The sequence below is a fragment of the Anastrepha obliqua genome, chromosome 2, assembly GCF_027943255.1.
Source record: "Anastrepha obliqua isolate idAnaObli1 chromosome 2, idAnaObli1_1.0, whole genome shotgun sequence".
NCBI classification, from domain to species: Eukaryota; Metazoa; Arthropoda; class Insecta; order Diptera; family Tephritidae; genus Anastrepha; species Anastrepha obliqua.
The window spans coordinates 95,457,487-95,473,299 of record NC_072893.1 but is presented as its reverse complement, the minus strand read 5'-3'; the positions used below and the strand labels follow the sequence as shown (position 1 = coordinate 95,473,299).

Below are 15,813 nucleotides of genomic sequence, written 5' to 3'. Positions count from 1 at the left end.
CTAAATGTTTACATGTTTTAGTTTAAAACCAAAATCTAAGCGCGTCTTTCGAAAGGCCCTTTATAAACACTTAGTAGATATATTTATAGCTACGAGGGTTGCCTTTTATATGTCGGGATTAGAGAACAAAAACAAATTTTAATCATCGAAAATCACTTTATTGTTTTTCAAAATATTCTCCATGAAGATCTATACACTTTTGCATGCGTTTGAACCAATTGTCGAAGCACTTTTGCCACTCTGAATGAGGTACCTCCAAAACATGCATTCTGAATGCCGCAACCGCTTCTTCAGGTGTCGAAAAACGTTGACCTCTCAGTTTGTTTTTTACGTACGGGAATAAAAAGAAGTCATTCGGTGCCAAGTCAGGACTATACGGCGGATGACCCATTAATTCGATGTTTTGGGTGCTCAAAAATGCAGTTGTTTGAGCCGATGTGTGAGAGCTCGCATTGTCCTGGTGAAGAGTGATCCGTCTTTGGCGATTGGTTTTCCTAATTTCTTGGAAGACAACTGGCAAACAAATGGTTGTGTACCACTCAGAATTTACTGTTCTGCGTTGTTCTAGTGGTACGGTTGCAACATGTCCAGTTTTTCCGAAAAAATAGGCGACCATTTGCTTGGAAGTGCTTCGTGCGCGAACAACTTTTGTTGGATTTGGCTCATCTTGAAACACCCATGCAGTCGACTGCTGTTTACTCATACGCGTAAATCCATGATTCATCACCTGTCACGATGTCATAGACATGTTTCGAAGCCCCGCGAACGTATTTTTTGAGCATTTCCTTCGACCAATCGACACAAGCCTTTTTTTGAGCGATTGACAAATTGTGTGTGATCCAACGCGAACAAATTTTTTTGCCAGTCAAATGTTTATGCAATATTGAATGTATGCTGGTCCCACTAATGCCTAAGATTGTCTCAATTTCACGATAGGTCACATGACGATCTTGCAATATCAGTTCGCGCACAGCATCAATGGTTTTCGGAACAAAAACTGATTTTGGACGACCTTCACGAAATTCGTCTTGGAGTGAACTACGACCACGATTGAATTCACCATACCATCGATAAACACTGGTCCTTGATAGAGCTTCATCGCCAAAAAATGAATTAAGTTCATCCATGCAATGTTGCTGAGTTAATCCACGTCGAAAGTTGTAAAAAATAATCGCACGAAAATGTTCACGATTTAATTCCATTTTTGGACCGAGATGAATCTTTTAAGTTACTGTAAACAACACAAATAGCGCTGGAATTTCAAAACGTTCTGAGTACGTAAAAGCCAAAAAATGTCAAACTTTGCGATACAGCTGTCAGTTGCAGGTTGCAACACCAGGGTTGCCAAATCCCGAAATATAAAAGGCACCCCTCGTATTCAGTCATTACGGGGCATTGCCTAATCGGTAGGCACGCCCAGAGAATGGGTGTGCAAACACATGACTTCTAAGTGAATTTGACAGAATCAGCTTTTGTGCTGACGTAATTGTAGAGTTGCATTTATTTGTTATTCTCTTGTTCCTTGTTTAAATTACTTAACTCAACCTAACATTGCATTTTTGTTTACAAAAGCAAACTTTTGACATTATCTTCTTAGTGCTCTCTCACATATTGCCTACAGTTAGGTCACGCCAAAGTTACGCTCTGTTTTCCACTTCAGTCTGTGAAATCGTGTATTTTATCATAGTTGAGCGTCACTTATAAGTGAATTTTGGTTCAAAAGCTTACACCTGATACATCAGCTTGAAAGTCTGAGCCGCCTATAGTAGATCCAAACAACCGTTTGCTTGTATATGATGCTTTCCTTTTCAATTCAACCGGGCTATTCGGGTCATGTTCTTCGATTTCGATGAAACTTAAATATATTGCTCTCTGGTCAAAATAATGAGACACGTATTTTTTTGTTCGCCCGAAAAAAAATTTTTTCAAGAATTATCGGCAATTTTGTTGTTCGGCTCAAACTCGATTTTTTTTGATTATATAAGAAAACATTTTTTTTAAACGCCCATAACTTAGTCAAATATGAACCGATTTTAATAATTTTGGGTTCAAAATGATCGTAATTACTTACACGAGCGACTTCATGTAGAAACAATTGAAAAAAAGTAGTTGAAAATTTTTTATTTAGCAAAAAAGAAAAAAAATTGAAATTTTTTCGAAATTCAATATTTCAAAAAGTGTATTTTTTTTTTTATAACTTTTTCCAAATCAAGAGGACACCTCAAACTTCAATTAAGCTGAATGTCCAGTAGCTAAAATGAGTTGTTATTGAGTAATGAATTTTTGAGTAAAAAGCCTGTTTCGCACTTTTTGTTTTTTGCAAACTAAAAAATTTTCAACTATTTTTTTGCAATTGTTTCTACATGAAATCGCTCGTGTAAGTAATGACAATCATTTTGAACCCAAAATTATTAAAATCGGTTTATTTTTGACTAAGTTATTAGCATTTAAAAAAAATTCTTATATTAATATATTAAAAAAAAATCGATTTTGAGCCGAAAAACAAAATTGCCGATAAAGCTTGAAAAAATTTTTTTTCGGGCGAACAAAAAAATACGTGTCTCATTATTTTGACCAGAGAGCAATATATTTAAGTTTCATCGAAATCGAAGAACATGACCCGAATAGCCCGGTTGAATTGAAATGGAAAGCATCATATGCATTTGCCAAAGGCTTCTATGTAACATGTGCATGTGTGTATTTATTTATTTCTGAATTAAATTAATCAATTATGAACACTTTTATTACTTATACTTATTGCATTGATCTCATTACAATATTATTGTGCGCCCATTTAATTTATAATCCTTTTTGTTTTTTTAATTCATTTACGTAGACGAAGATCTCGAAGAATTTCTCAACGCTGTGATTACGGCTAACGATCGCGGCATATCACCATTGCGCAATGCCACAAATGAAATGAACTGGAGCTTTGGTCAGGCATTCTTCTTCTCCAGCACCGTGATAACAACAATCGGTGGGTGTCTTCAACCTATTTTCATATGTTTTATGCACTTTTATGTACAAGCAGATTACATTATCATTATTATTTTCTGCATTTTAATTTTTGTTCTTTGTTGTTTGAATTGTTCATTACGCCTGCAGAATATACATGTATACATGCTCATATACATATTTATATAATCATTGGTGTAGTAAAAGTTATACTTTTTGGTTTTTGCATTTAAAATATGTTTACCTATACACAGGATATGGTCATGTAACACCACTTAGCCAAACGGGAAAAATATTTTGCATAATTTATGCGGCAATTGGCATTCCACTCACGTTGGTGTTATTGAGCGCAATGGTGGAGCGTCTATTGGTACCGGCAAGCTGGTTGTTGGGCACTTTAAATTCCAAATTGGGTCATCTCTATCAGCCCTTCAATATACGTTTGCTGCATCTGAGTATTGTTGGTAAGTGGGTGTAAGGAGTTTGGATATTCTATATATATATATATACATACATACTGAACATTTTTTCCTACTTTGTACAATTTTAGCTATAATTGTGATTATCGTATTCTTCGCTATACCAACGGCTATTTTCGCTTATATCGAACCGACCTGGGGTGTTTTGGATGCGTTCTACTATTGTTTTATTTCGCTGACAACTATTGGCTTAGGCGATTACATTCCCGGCGACGGGGTAACCATTGACAATCGTTCGATGTATAAAATATTTATAAGCTCTTACTTGATATGTGGTGCGTTAAGAATCAAAATATTATAATTAATACAAAATTAGCTAAAATGTGTGTGTTTACTAAAATGAGTATATTTCTCCCAAACTTCCCTTTAGGTCTCATTGCAATGATGTTTGTATTGACAATCTTCTATGATATACCGCAATTAAATCTTGGTCAACTCTTCACTGAGAGCACAAATGGTGAAACGGAGAAATTGCGCTTATCTAGCAACAATACAACCTGCTATTCCGGGCCATCTGGTCTGTATATGCCACATCGTGATGAGGACACTAGGCGCGCGATAGTACGTATACGGCCACATGGTGACGATTCACCCAGTCCCGATGAAGCACCGTCGTCGCTCAATAGTGACATGAGAGTGCCATAGAGTGCATGCATAGACGGCATAACTATGGTGGGATGTCAATGAAACTGGAATTAAAAACAAGTCACTTATGAAGAGAGAACACTATTATATCGTTGTCAAACCCACTGCATATCCACTAAATGTTGAACATCATTACAAAATAATCGATAGCATAAATCCTAGAAATCCAGTCTACAAATGTATCTTGAAGTAAATCACAGGTTGCACCAACTTTTGAGGAGGTTATAAAAAATTATCGCTTTGAATTACAATTTTTAGGTACTTGTACATAAATTTTTCAGCTCATATCACGAAAAAAAAAAGAAAAACAACAAAGACAAATCGTTCAAATGTACAAAATAAACAGCATCCATACCAAAAATACCTATTTAAATTACTAAACTAAATACTATCTACTACACTAACAAATATTTATAACAATTATCCTCTCACTTGCGAATACCATAAGATCGAGAATGTTGTAGAAAAAATTTCATAAACTCATTATGAATCAGACTTCGCTAACTTGCAAGTGATTACACATTTCAAGCATAAATATGGTACTATTCACACTTTATGGAATAGCGTAGAGTAGAATCAGCAAAGTAGACGATGATTAGCAAAAACCATGTATTTATGTGCCTGCTTAACAAAAGGAGAAAACATTGGAGGCAACCTTTTTTAGAAGATCAACTTATGAGTTCTAAAAAAATATTCAAGAATTATATTATATTTTTCTAATATAATTTTAGATCAATTAGGTGAACAAGGATTAATTCATGGCATCAATAATGATAGTTAAAAAAATCACAGTTTGCTCCATCTGATATTTCTGTCTGGAGTGGTCTTGACGGATAGTCTTTAGTAAGCAGACTGAATTGCCTGTCGGCTATTTTTTCTACTCAAATTTCCAATCGATACCGATCTAGTATCAAATAGAATGCCGAGGAAAATATTGAAAATACATGTGGCGCACATGGTATACTAAAAGAATTAAAAATTGCAAGATACAGTTGTGTGCGGCCAAATTAGTTTGTGATGAACAAGCTCAACAATGCAACGAATGCTGCAGTTGAAAGTGAGGAATAAGAGGGTACATAAACAGCATAAACCCCTTAGCTAAGCTTAAACAAATTTACAGTCTGTTGTAGAAAAGAACTCAAATAGAGTGTGTACCAGAGAACTGCACCGGCTCAGTCAAGGCGAATTTATTACAGGTGACAGCAAACACATATAAGTAAAACCCTACATGTATTTGTTGTTGCGTTTGGTGCAAGCATCATGTCAAAATCAGCAAGCAAATGTAAACATACGAATGTAAACATACCAATACATACAAACAAAGCATATCATTTTGACGTAAGCCATACCTACGGCGCAAAATTCAGCTGGGTGAATGCTGTCACCTTATTAAATCCACCTTGGGCTCAGTGTAAAACATGCATACGCTTCACTTGAACAAAAAAACAGGCCTTTGCGTTCAAACGATCGAACTTGTTCAAATAAGTTATTGTCATTGTTTATTTCAGCTCAATCAAATCATGTGCTGCGTTTTAGCTCTCCGATGTTATCACCAATCGTCTTCATAGCAGCCGTTTCGGGTATTTGCTCGTTCGGCTATACATTCATTTTTTTGAACAAAAATAAAAGGGCTATAGAGCCAAATGAGCCGGTTTGAACACGTATGATCCCGCATGAGTTTTTGCTTGTAACTAACGATAGCAAAGTAAAAGCAAAATTTTAAAGCAAAAACACTATATTTTCATATTTGTTTTTTTTTCTTAAAACTTATAATAAAACACGAAAGAAAATGATGTAAATAAGGAAACATTGCTGGAGCCAACTAATCCTTTCAAATACGAAATGCAATTTACAGCGTACATTGTACGCCAACGCTCGTTTGCTCGAACATGTGCTATTTACAATGATGACAATTACTTCTTTGAACAAGTTTGATCGTTTGAACGCAAAGGCCGATGCTAATTTCATTCTATTGGCCTCGGGAGACGTACCAGCATGCTTGACTGAGCTTTGTGTGTGTTAGTGCAGTCGGGTGTCGTCGTGTCACACATACTTGTTGTCGGCTTTTGAATGATGAAAATCAAAAATTTTTGATATTAGCGTCAATCAGCCGACACGCACACATATAAAGTTCTTGTCAAACAATGTTGACCGTCACCAAAGGCCAAATGCTGCTTTTTGTTCAATGATTAGATTTGAGCCGAAGACATTAGATCATACGTGTTGACTGAGCTGAACTACGCGTTCGCCTGCATGAGCTGACTGCACTTGACCAAATATTTTGGTTCAATTGACTGAATGTGAGCAAGAAATTTAGCGTATGAACAACTCAAGAAAACAGTGAGCCATGCAGGTCTCTGGTGTGTACCCAGTATTCATTAGCTCTTAGTATACATATGTGCTTTTTAGCTAAACGCATACTACAAGTACTTGATTTGAATTTGGTATTGGCGATACACCGTTTCCGTCCATAAATTCCCAGACACACATAGGTAATTCTCGATCTCCATCTCCCCAACTGCATCTGCAATGGCTAGTAGAGTATAAGGCAGCAAAAAAGTCCTTAAGTTGCTGGCACAGAAAACGTTAATTACTGGCAGCATTTGATGGACTATGTATCGCCAATTCCGGCCGTCACAGCTCACGTGGTTGAGCTGTGCGTAACCATTCGGTTGGTTCCAAATTCGATTACTCACTGTGAACATGAAACATCAAGTGAATGAAAAATGTTTTCATTATAGCGATAGAACTTCGGCCAGCAATGACAAATCTCAGAACGCTTTTAGGCCATGAAAGAGCTTCTCATCAATTGTATTTGGAGAAACGTACCAACAATTTCAAGTAAAAGCTCGGTCGTGCACCTAACAAAGGATGTGGATTTACGTGTTATGCTGAAAACAGTGAACGACGTAAACGCAATCCCCTGTCAGCTGTTACGATCAAACTAATGAGAACCCCATGTAAATGAAAAATTCCTTCCTTCCGTATCGTAGTATCGTAGATTTTATTTCACGATATTTAAAAATTCCCGTAATACCCTGTCAGCTGATGGCTCTCTCACCAAACAGTGTTGCCAATCAGTACATTTCGAAATCATTTACAAAATAAACTTAGAAAAATTATAATTTTTATTAAAATAACTTAAAAACACTGTTGAATAATGTTAATTATAGATAAATGAACTATCTGCATTTGTTGGTTTTTGGCTTTGGTTTATTAAACAATGAAAAATTGTAACTGATAACGCGGATGTGTGAAAAAGTGTGTAAGCAAAAATATCAATGGCAACATTGTGTAGATACAACCAAACACATACACACACAAACCGATGTATTGATAACTCACGGGATGAGTTTTTGTGCTCGTTAGGGGCTACGGTAAGGGACTGCGTACGTTTTTCACTGTTTTCAGTATTAAAACTCCCACTCTGCGTAGATTGAAATGGAAAAAGGAACGTAACTTTATAATGACGTATGTAACTCTAGATGAGTTGTGGGAGAGAACTTAGAAGATATTGTCAAAATAATGAAAATTGGTAAACAAAACGATGCTAAGTTAATGTAAACAAAGAAGATAATAGGAAAAACAAAGTTGTTTCTAAACGGAGGAAGTAAACAAAAATCGGGAATTACGTCAGCTCAAACGCTAGCATATTAGTCCCGATTTAAACGAGGAGACATCTGGAAGGGAGACACTGCAAATTCTCTTGTGATGTCTCATTCGCGACCACACGGGCAAAATTGTTTTCGGCAACATTTTGACATTTAATACTTTAGCATCGTCTGGTTCGGATGTATTCTAGCACGCGCTTACATGTAAAGCAGAGAGCGTTCGACAACAGTTTCTTAAATATATGAATGAAAAATGCAAACTGGTTAAATAATAAATAATTTGTTGTTTTTTTTTATTGAAATATATTTATAAATTCTTATACTTGAATAAAAAAAAATTAAATTAAAAATACTTCATATGTAAATAATTAATTAAATTCGCCATAGCCGAATGGGTTGGTGCTTGATTACCATTCGGAATTCACAGAGAGGTCGTTGGTTCGAATCTCGGTGAAAGCAAAATTAATAAAAACATTTTTCTAATAGCGGTCGCCCCTCGGCAGGCAACAGCAAACCTCCGAGTGTATTTCTGCCATGAAAAAGCTCCTCATAAAAATATCTGCCGTTCGGAGTCGGCTTGAAACTGTAGGTCCCTCCATTTGTGGAACAACAGACGCACACCACAAATAGGAGGAGGAGCTCGGCCAAACACCTAACAGAAGTGTACGCGCCAATTATTTATTTTTTTTATTTTTCATCTAGAAATGCAGGGAAAAATTAGAAATCAGCATACACATGTCCCATAACTATTTTAAATTATACCTACTTTACTAGCAAATATAATCGTGTATTTCCCAAGCAGCGTTCGGATGTTTGTCATCGTTGTTATCTTCCGTTTGATTGAAAACCAACACATAACTTAGAACTTTCTTCCACAAAAGAAGAAAACGAATGAAGCAAGCGTCAAAAAAATTGTTTGCAGCCAATTTCAACATTGAAAATACGGATAAACACAAAGCGTGTCGCCGAGTACGGGAGACAAAATCCCTTCTCTCTTCCCCGACCGTCCTTCGCCCGTGAACAAAATGTTTCATTTCTAGATGTCTCCTCGTGTAAATCGGGACTTATATTCATTAGTAGCGGTACAGAACAAATGAGTAGCAATTTACCGGTAATTGTTATAACGGTATAAGCTTAAGCACGAAATGTTTTTCGAAACGCGCAAATATGCTTTTTGTTTACGCTTCAAATAAAAAACTTATACTGACGTTTGTGCCTTACGACAGTAGCTCTCCAATGAATGTTTGGAAATGTGGATCGATGGAATAATAATCAAGTTACGCCATCTGTTGTAAAACCGCACGAACTTATCCATAGACCTATTACATATAGTAGCAGTGTTGTATCTGCGCTTAAAATTGAAGCGATAAGCGCGCAATTTTAAATTTGGTTATGAACAGTTGCGGATAAAATCAATTTTTCGATCAATTAAAGGCAATTTCCGATGAGCGTTTTTTTAGTTAAAGAGTGATACATACACAATTTATACAATTTTTTCTTCAGTTAGGCTAGAAGCGTTCTACTAAAGGTGGAAATACATACATAATATTGTTATTATTATTTTAATTATTTTTAATTTTTTTTAAGTAAGTATTTTTCATATTAATTAAATAGTTAAATTATTTTTACCGATCATAATTCATGTAAGTACGATAATTACATTTCGAATGAGGTAAACAGAAATATTATTAAAAAAATTTTAATTATCCGTATACAAGCTCGAACAGCTAATAAGAAGAATTCATATGTATGTATTTACTGTAGTGCTATAACGAAATGCGGGAAAATAATGGACAATGCTTTATTCGAGACATATTTAAGGAATATTCAATGACAACAACAACAATAAACACAATAATATCAAACGTAATATATATATTTATGTAGATTACTTAATAATAAAAACCTAACAAAAAATTATGAAAACAACAAATATTTTTTGAGCATACATAAAAAGATAAGAATTATACTCGTATATGGCATACTAAAGGCCTTTCCAATAAATAAGGATCTTATTTTCGAGCTGAATTTATTTCGTTTATTGGTATGGTCTATAGTATTTATCAATACATATGTATGTGTATGCTGAATATTTAAATTTATGTACCTTCATATTGTATTATAGCAGTCGTTTACATATGCGGACACTCATATGTAAGCACCTAATTATACTTATATATACTATAATTTTCAGAAAAATAAATTTAAAACGCTACAATTTAATATACAGCTATACACAATTTTAGTAAGAATCTATTTCACTCATTTACAAACAATATATATATGTATATATTTGTATATATATAAAATATATACTCCTTAATATGGATTTAAAGACATTATACAACAATCTAATTTAGTTAAGCATCAAACTTAGTACGCATTTTTACTTTGTTAATTAAACATAGTATATAAATTCCTATTTTTGGTTATGAAAAGTATGATTCTTATGAAAATATGAAAATATTATATTAATTAAAAATATTGTAAAAAGCTGCGAGCGCGAAGATTTCGCTAAAAACCCTGAAAATGTAAACAAACATACCTAAAATATTTTAAGCACGTTCAAGTACATCCATAAAAATATTTGTAATGGTGTTAAATCTGGAAAAACTTGTTGGGCAAATAAATTAATCATGTGTAGTGTGTAAAAATTAAACTTAATTTGTAATTTTTTCACTAGGGATTTTCACTCAGAGTTCGTTAAAGTTGCATTCATTAACTTTGCTCGTATATTTTAATTTTTTCAAATTTCTGAATTATATATAATATATATTAGGTCTGCAACTATGTTCTCGCTATTTGCCGCCAGCAGTGTGTGCTAGTCGATTCTAACATAACCTAAACGTCATAAACCAAGCTTAGACATATGGTAAACAAACTGCTTCGACACACAGAGAACGTTAAATTTAACGTTCTCTGCGACACATTAGTGATTTTGTTTTGGTATCATATAGGCCCCTATTATGAGTTAGATTCGATCTTCGATATTCGCTGGTTGTCGAAGATCGAAAATCGAATGTCAATTTGGTATTATGAGCGATGCAACTCTATCGAAATTTTCGTTGTTTACCGAATTTAGAGTCGAATGCAATTTTTCTGTCGATTGTGTAGCGTATTGTGGGAAAATTAGTTAAAATGTAAGTTGTTTGCGATTATTTATTGTTTTATAGTAACCAAATAATAAATATACACTAATTTTGTTAATTTTATGCAGGTCGAAAGTCGTGAGTACCAAACAGCAATTAGAAAGGCTGATCGCATTAATGGAAGAGAATCCACAATTCGCAAAAAGGATTTACACAAAAGTTCAAGCAGCAAAAAAATGGGAGGAGTTTACAACGGAGCTGAATTGATTGGGACCACCAGTTAGAACGGCAGCAAAATGGATTAAGGTTAATAATGGTTTTTTTGTGATGTTTGTAGAAATACATTTTTATTTTCCCTTGGCAGGTATGGGCTGCTGAATCATGAATGTTTGAATAAGGAAAATGTATAACAAAAATAAAAAAGAAACTATGGAGTAAAGGTTTTTATTTAATACTTTTTAGTTTTTTTCATAATATTCTAAGAATTTAATTTCTTATGTTTTCTGCTTCTCCCTTATTTGACTCCACTTCAATATTTCCAGCATCATCGTTGAGGGTCTCATCGGATATCTCTTCAGCCGGAAGTTAAACATTGTAAAGCAGACAAATGTTGTGCAAAGCTGCACACACACAAATAATTTGTGTTGTTTTTTTTTTTTTGAGAATAGTGGAGAGTTCTTGCCTGCAACAAACATCTTTAAGACTCTAATTGTTCTCTCAATGATACTTCTCGCTTTAGCATGTTGTTTGTTGTATGTCCTTTGTGGAGACCCTTCCTCAGAGTTTTTGAACGCCGTCATTAAATATGGTTTGAATGTTGCTCATAATAAGGGCCATACTTTTGGTTTTGTGAAAATGTCTGATTTTATGCCGAGTAATCGTCATTTGCGGGAAGTGTTGATCTTCCTCTTTCATGCGAAAAAAAAACGGCGGCTGAAGCGCATCGAGAGCTACAAAAAGTTTATGGAGATGCTGCTTTAAGGCCAGGTTACCCTTGATTTGTGTGCTTTTTTAAATAAACTTTATTCATAGTACAAAATATATTTATTAATCAATTTTTTTACATGTGAAAAAACAAATATTAAATTGCTTAAAAAAAATTTTTTTTTTTTTTTTTCAAATGGTGGCTTTCAAAATGGCTGCTAAATTTTAGCTGATTCGTAGTTGGATGCCATCATATCTCGAAAACGAATTATCTGAAAGTAAAAAATCAAACGGTTTCATCTTCTGTATTGAATTGGTTATGACCGCAAGCAGAATCAAATATTTTTAATAAAAAAAAACAAAATGGCGGACTTTTGAATTTTTTGCCACTATTTTTTCACTTTTAATTGTTTATAATTTTTTTAAATAACAATAAATGTTTGTGATTCTGCTTGCGGCTATAACCAATTCAATACAGAAGATGAAACCGTTTGATTTTTTACTTTCAGATAATTCGTTTTCGAGATATGATGGCATCCAACTACGAATCAGCTAAAATTTAGCAGCCATTTTGAAAGCCACCATTTGAAAAAAAAAAAAAAAAAAAATTTTTTTAAGCAATTTAATATTTGTTTTTTCACATGTAAGAAAATTGATTAATAAATATATTTTGTACTATGAATAAAGTTTATTTAAAAAAGCACACAAATCAAGGGTAACCTGGCCTTAAGAGAAACATCGTGCAGAGATTGGTTCCGTCGCTTCAAAGATGGTGATTTTATTGTTGACGACTGTCCGCGTGAAGGAAGGCCAAAAACTTTCGAAGACGCTGAATTAGAAGCATTGCTCAATTAGGAGTTACCCGCCAATCCATTTCCAAGCGATTGCATGCTTTGGATGCTTCAGAAACAGGGGGCTTGGGTTTCTTATGAGTTACAACCAAGGGATGTTGAACGTCGTATTTTCGCCAGCGAACAACTGCTCCAGCGGCAAAAAAGAAAAATCATAATTTTTCCCTTTTCCCCTTTCCAGAGCTTGGGTAAACATATAAAGTATATAAATTTTAATATAAAACTTCAGTGGTTTCAGTTGAAGTGTGGCGGTAACACTGACGGTGGTTATGAGTAAACTGCCTTACCTACAACACCAACTCTCCATATTTATGGTAAATGGAAACTGTCAAACATTTACAGTTATTTTCGTTAGTTTGTAACGTCAACCATTTTTTTTTTGCAATCCATCGTAGGAGTTTTAATATTATTTTATTCAACCAAAGTAGTAAAATTATGGAAGTGCTTTTAAATGAAGAACTCTCATCTGAAGCGAAAAAAGATCTGCGACATGCATATCTGCGGGAATGTGGTATAACTGGCAAACTTAACGAAATATTCAACAAATTATTGCAAGCGAAGGTGAAGCCAGAAAATCCTTTGGACTTCATACGGGAGGAATTGGGTGATAAGCCCATACCGGATGAAATTATTGAAAATATGGAGCACGAGTTGGACGACGCGCATCGTGAGATTCGACGCTTACGTGGAATACTAAAAGAGCTTGGAATTGACAATGTGGACGAACAATTGCAAGATATTGATGCGGGGCCAGATGAGTTTGAAAATGCGACGAACGAGTTCAACAATGCGTTGAACGCTGCAGTTGATAGTGAGGAGCAAATGGGCGGACAACAGAATCAACACATAAGCTAAGTTTAAACAAATTCACTTCAATTCAAAATGGCTTATTTGAATATTGGTAAATAAAAATAATGTACAAATGATGATGTCTGAAAGGAAATAAATAATTGATTGAACAAGAACAATAATAAATTGTAGGTAATTATTTAGTTCATTATAAATATACGTATTTGATTAATAGAATTAGAATTTTTTATTTACTTGGCTGCGTTTCCACAACACTATTCAGGGCATATTAATGTATATGCAATTCAATTTTTCCTCCATTAAGGATAAGACATTAACTACCATTCTGGTAATTTGCTAGTATTTTCCCTCGAATACAAAAATATTCAAATGGGTACAAAAATATAAAACTTACAAGTTTTCATGCCAAAAATTTGAAAAATTGAAAGTCACTCGAACTAATTTTCTATTTAAACATTTTTTTGTGCTATTAGCATGGGATATATGTACCTATGTAGATGTTGAAACACAAGTTCTAGCTTTAAACATCATCCTTTAACAACACGCTACGAATGCAATTTCTGCTCCGGTAGACACTTCTCATTCCCACGGCAGTCTGTTCTACGTTATCGGAGTGACCCGGATTTATATCTGGTGAAAGACTTGTCACTCCAGCGCCAACTCCCGTACATGTAAGGACATTGTTTATGCTGCTACGACAACAACATCACTTTGAGGAGGCTAAGCACTCTTCTAGACACGTCAGAAGGCATCTGTGTGAACTGATTGACGAGATGCGGCTATACGTATAATCACTGGGCCTCACAGTATACAATATACATCTGTCCGCTACCGTCAAAGGTAACGCCTTTAGATTATTTTTTGTGGAGCTATGTTAAAGCTCTTGTCTGTTCAGACAAGCCTGCTTCAATTAACGCATTGGAAGACAACATTAAAGCATTTATATGTAAGATACCGGCCGAAACATTGGGAAGAGTATGCCAAAATTGGACTAAGCGGATGGACCATTTGAAGCGCAGTCGCTGTCAACATTTTCATGAAATAATCTTCAAACATACAATTATATGGACTGTACTATCGATTTAAATAAAAAATTCATGAATTTGTCTGAGTTTTACGTGCGTTTTTTTTTTTTTTTGAAATACGTATTCCTTAGCCTAGTTCAACCAATACTCGCCTTAGTCCTTGAAAGAAGGGACATTTTCTAGGAGTGTACGCTCTATACTCGTTACTGTGCGCAAAATGTCTGATAGCTTTGGGTGTACGTCCACAATTACCAAATTTTTGGTAATGTAGCCATGTTAATTCTTCCAGTACCAACTAACTAAGAAAAGAATAGTTATCATTATATTTTCAATATATTAAATACTGTCGATTTAGGTTATTTCAAAACTTCCGTGACTGGAATCACACTTTTCCCCTTCGGAATGGCATTTCGCCATAAATTCTTTTAAAGCCCTCGATGTTTGTGTCTCCAGAAAAAAAGAAAACGCGAAATACTACTAACCAGATTGATAAGGTGATCGTTAGATTATCAAAACAGGATACCAGGAAGAGTGCTGCTAACACCCCTGTGCACCTGGAAAAGCAAATAACGAAGAGAACAGTTGCGAACCACGACAGTCGGTTCTACGTAACCGGAACGACCCGGATTTATATTCGGCCAAGGACTGTCACTTCAGCAGCATTCCTCGTATATACACGGGGAATGTTTATGCTGCTACAACACAACAACAACAACAAGAACAGTTGCGCTTCGATTTGCAGAAGCAGGGCTTCACGGTCCACTGGTACGGAAAAAGCTATTGATAACAGCATTGCAATTAAAACGTCGAATTGAGTTTTCTGGAGAGCACATGTTCTGGATTCAAAATCAGTGGCGTTATATTTTATTCAGCGATGAGGCGAAAAAAGAGTTGGTTCAAATGGATGTGCAGGATTCGACCCCAAGTTCGTCTCACCAATCATAAAGCTCGGGGGAAGCTTAATAATGGTGTGAGGCTACTTTTGATGGAACGGTGTCGAACAATTCATCGTATTGAAGGTAATATGGGTGCGGTCAAGTACATTCAGATACTTCAAAATGTAATGCTACCTTATGCGAAAGAGAATTTACCGGTGATTTGAAAATTTCAACACGACAATGATCCAAAGCAGACTTCTTATGTGGAAAATGGTTTTTCGAAGACAATTTGATCACAGTTTTGGATTGGGCATCTTCGAGTGTCGAGTTAAATCCAATAGGACATCTCTAGAACGATGTAAAAAACACACTCAACATAATATCATAAATTTTGGATCAGATATTTGAAAAAGCGAATGCAGAATGGGAATCCATTCCTGTTGAACGTTGTAAACGTTTAATAATGTCAATACAAAGGCGCTATACATCAATAATAAAGCAAAAAGGATTTTAAACAAAATTTTTAACTTTTAACTTTTAAATTTT

At 34.8% G+C, this 15,813-nt stretch overlaps 2 protein-coding genes across 3 annotated transcripts in view; both read left to right on the top strand.

Moving 5' to 3' along the window:
* LOC129238476 (potassium channel subfamily K member 1-like) overlaps positions 1 to 5,250 on the top strand; it is a 57,263-nt gene extending 52,013 nt beyond the window's left edge. For both annotated transcript variants that reach the window (XM_054873505.1, XM_054873504.1), the window contains 4 exons: positions 2,837 to 2,977; positions 3,210 to 3,419; positions 3,506 to 3,709; positions 3,805 to 5,250. In XM_054873505.1, coding sequence (XP_054729480.1) covers positions 2,837 to 2,977; positions 3,210 to 3,419; positions 3,506 to 3,709; positions 3,805 to 4,079 — 830 coding nt within the window. In that variant the 3' untranslated portion in view covers positions 4,080 to 5,250. The remainder of the gene's footprint in view (positions 1 to 2,836; positions 2,978 to 3,209; positions 3,420 to 3,505; positions 3,710 to 3,804) is intronic.
* Positions 5,251 to 12,904: 7,654 nt separating this feature from the next.
* On the top strand, positions 12,905 to 13,529 carry LOC129238205 (c-Myc-binding protein homolog). The gene has a single exon (XM_054873247.1). The coding sequence runs from the start codon at positions 12,990 to 12,992 to the stop codon at positions 13,407 to 13,409; it is 420 nt and encodes a 139-aa protein (XP_054729222.1). The 5' UTR covers positions 12,905 to 12,989; the 3' UTR covers positions 13,410 to 13,529.
* Positions 13,530 to 15,813: the final 2,284 nt, after the last annotated feature.

Excerpts from the sequence above, each read along its gene's own strand:
- LOC129238205 (XM_054873247.1), top strand. The coding sequence starts at position 12,990 with ATGGAAGTGCTTTTAAATGAAGAACTCTCATCTGAAGCGAAAAAAGAT.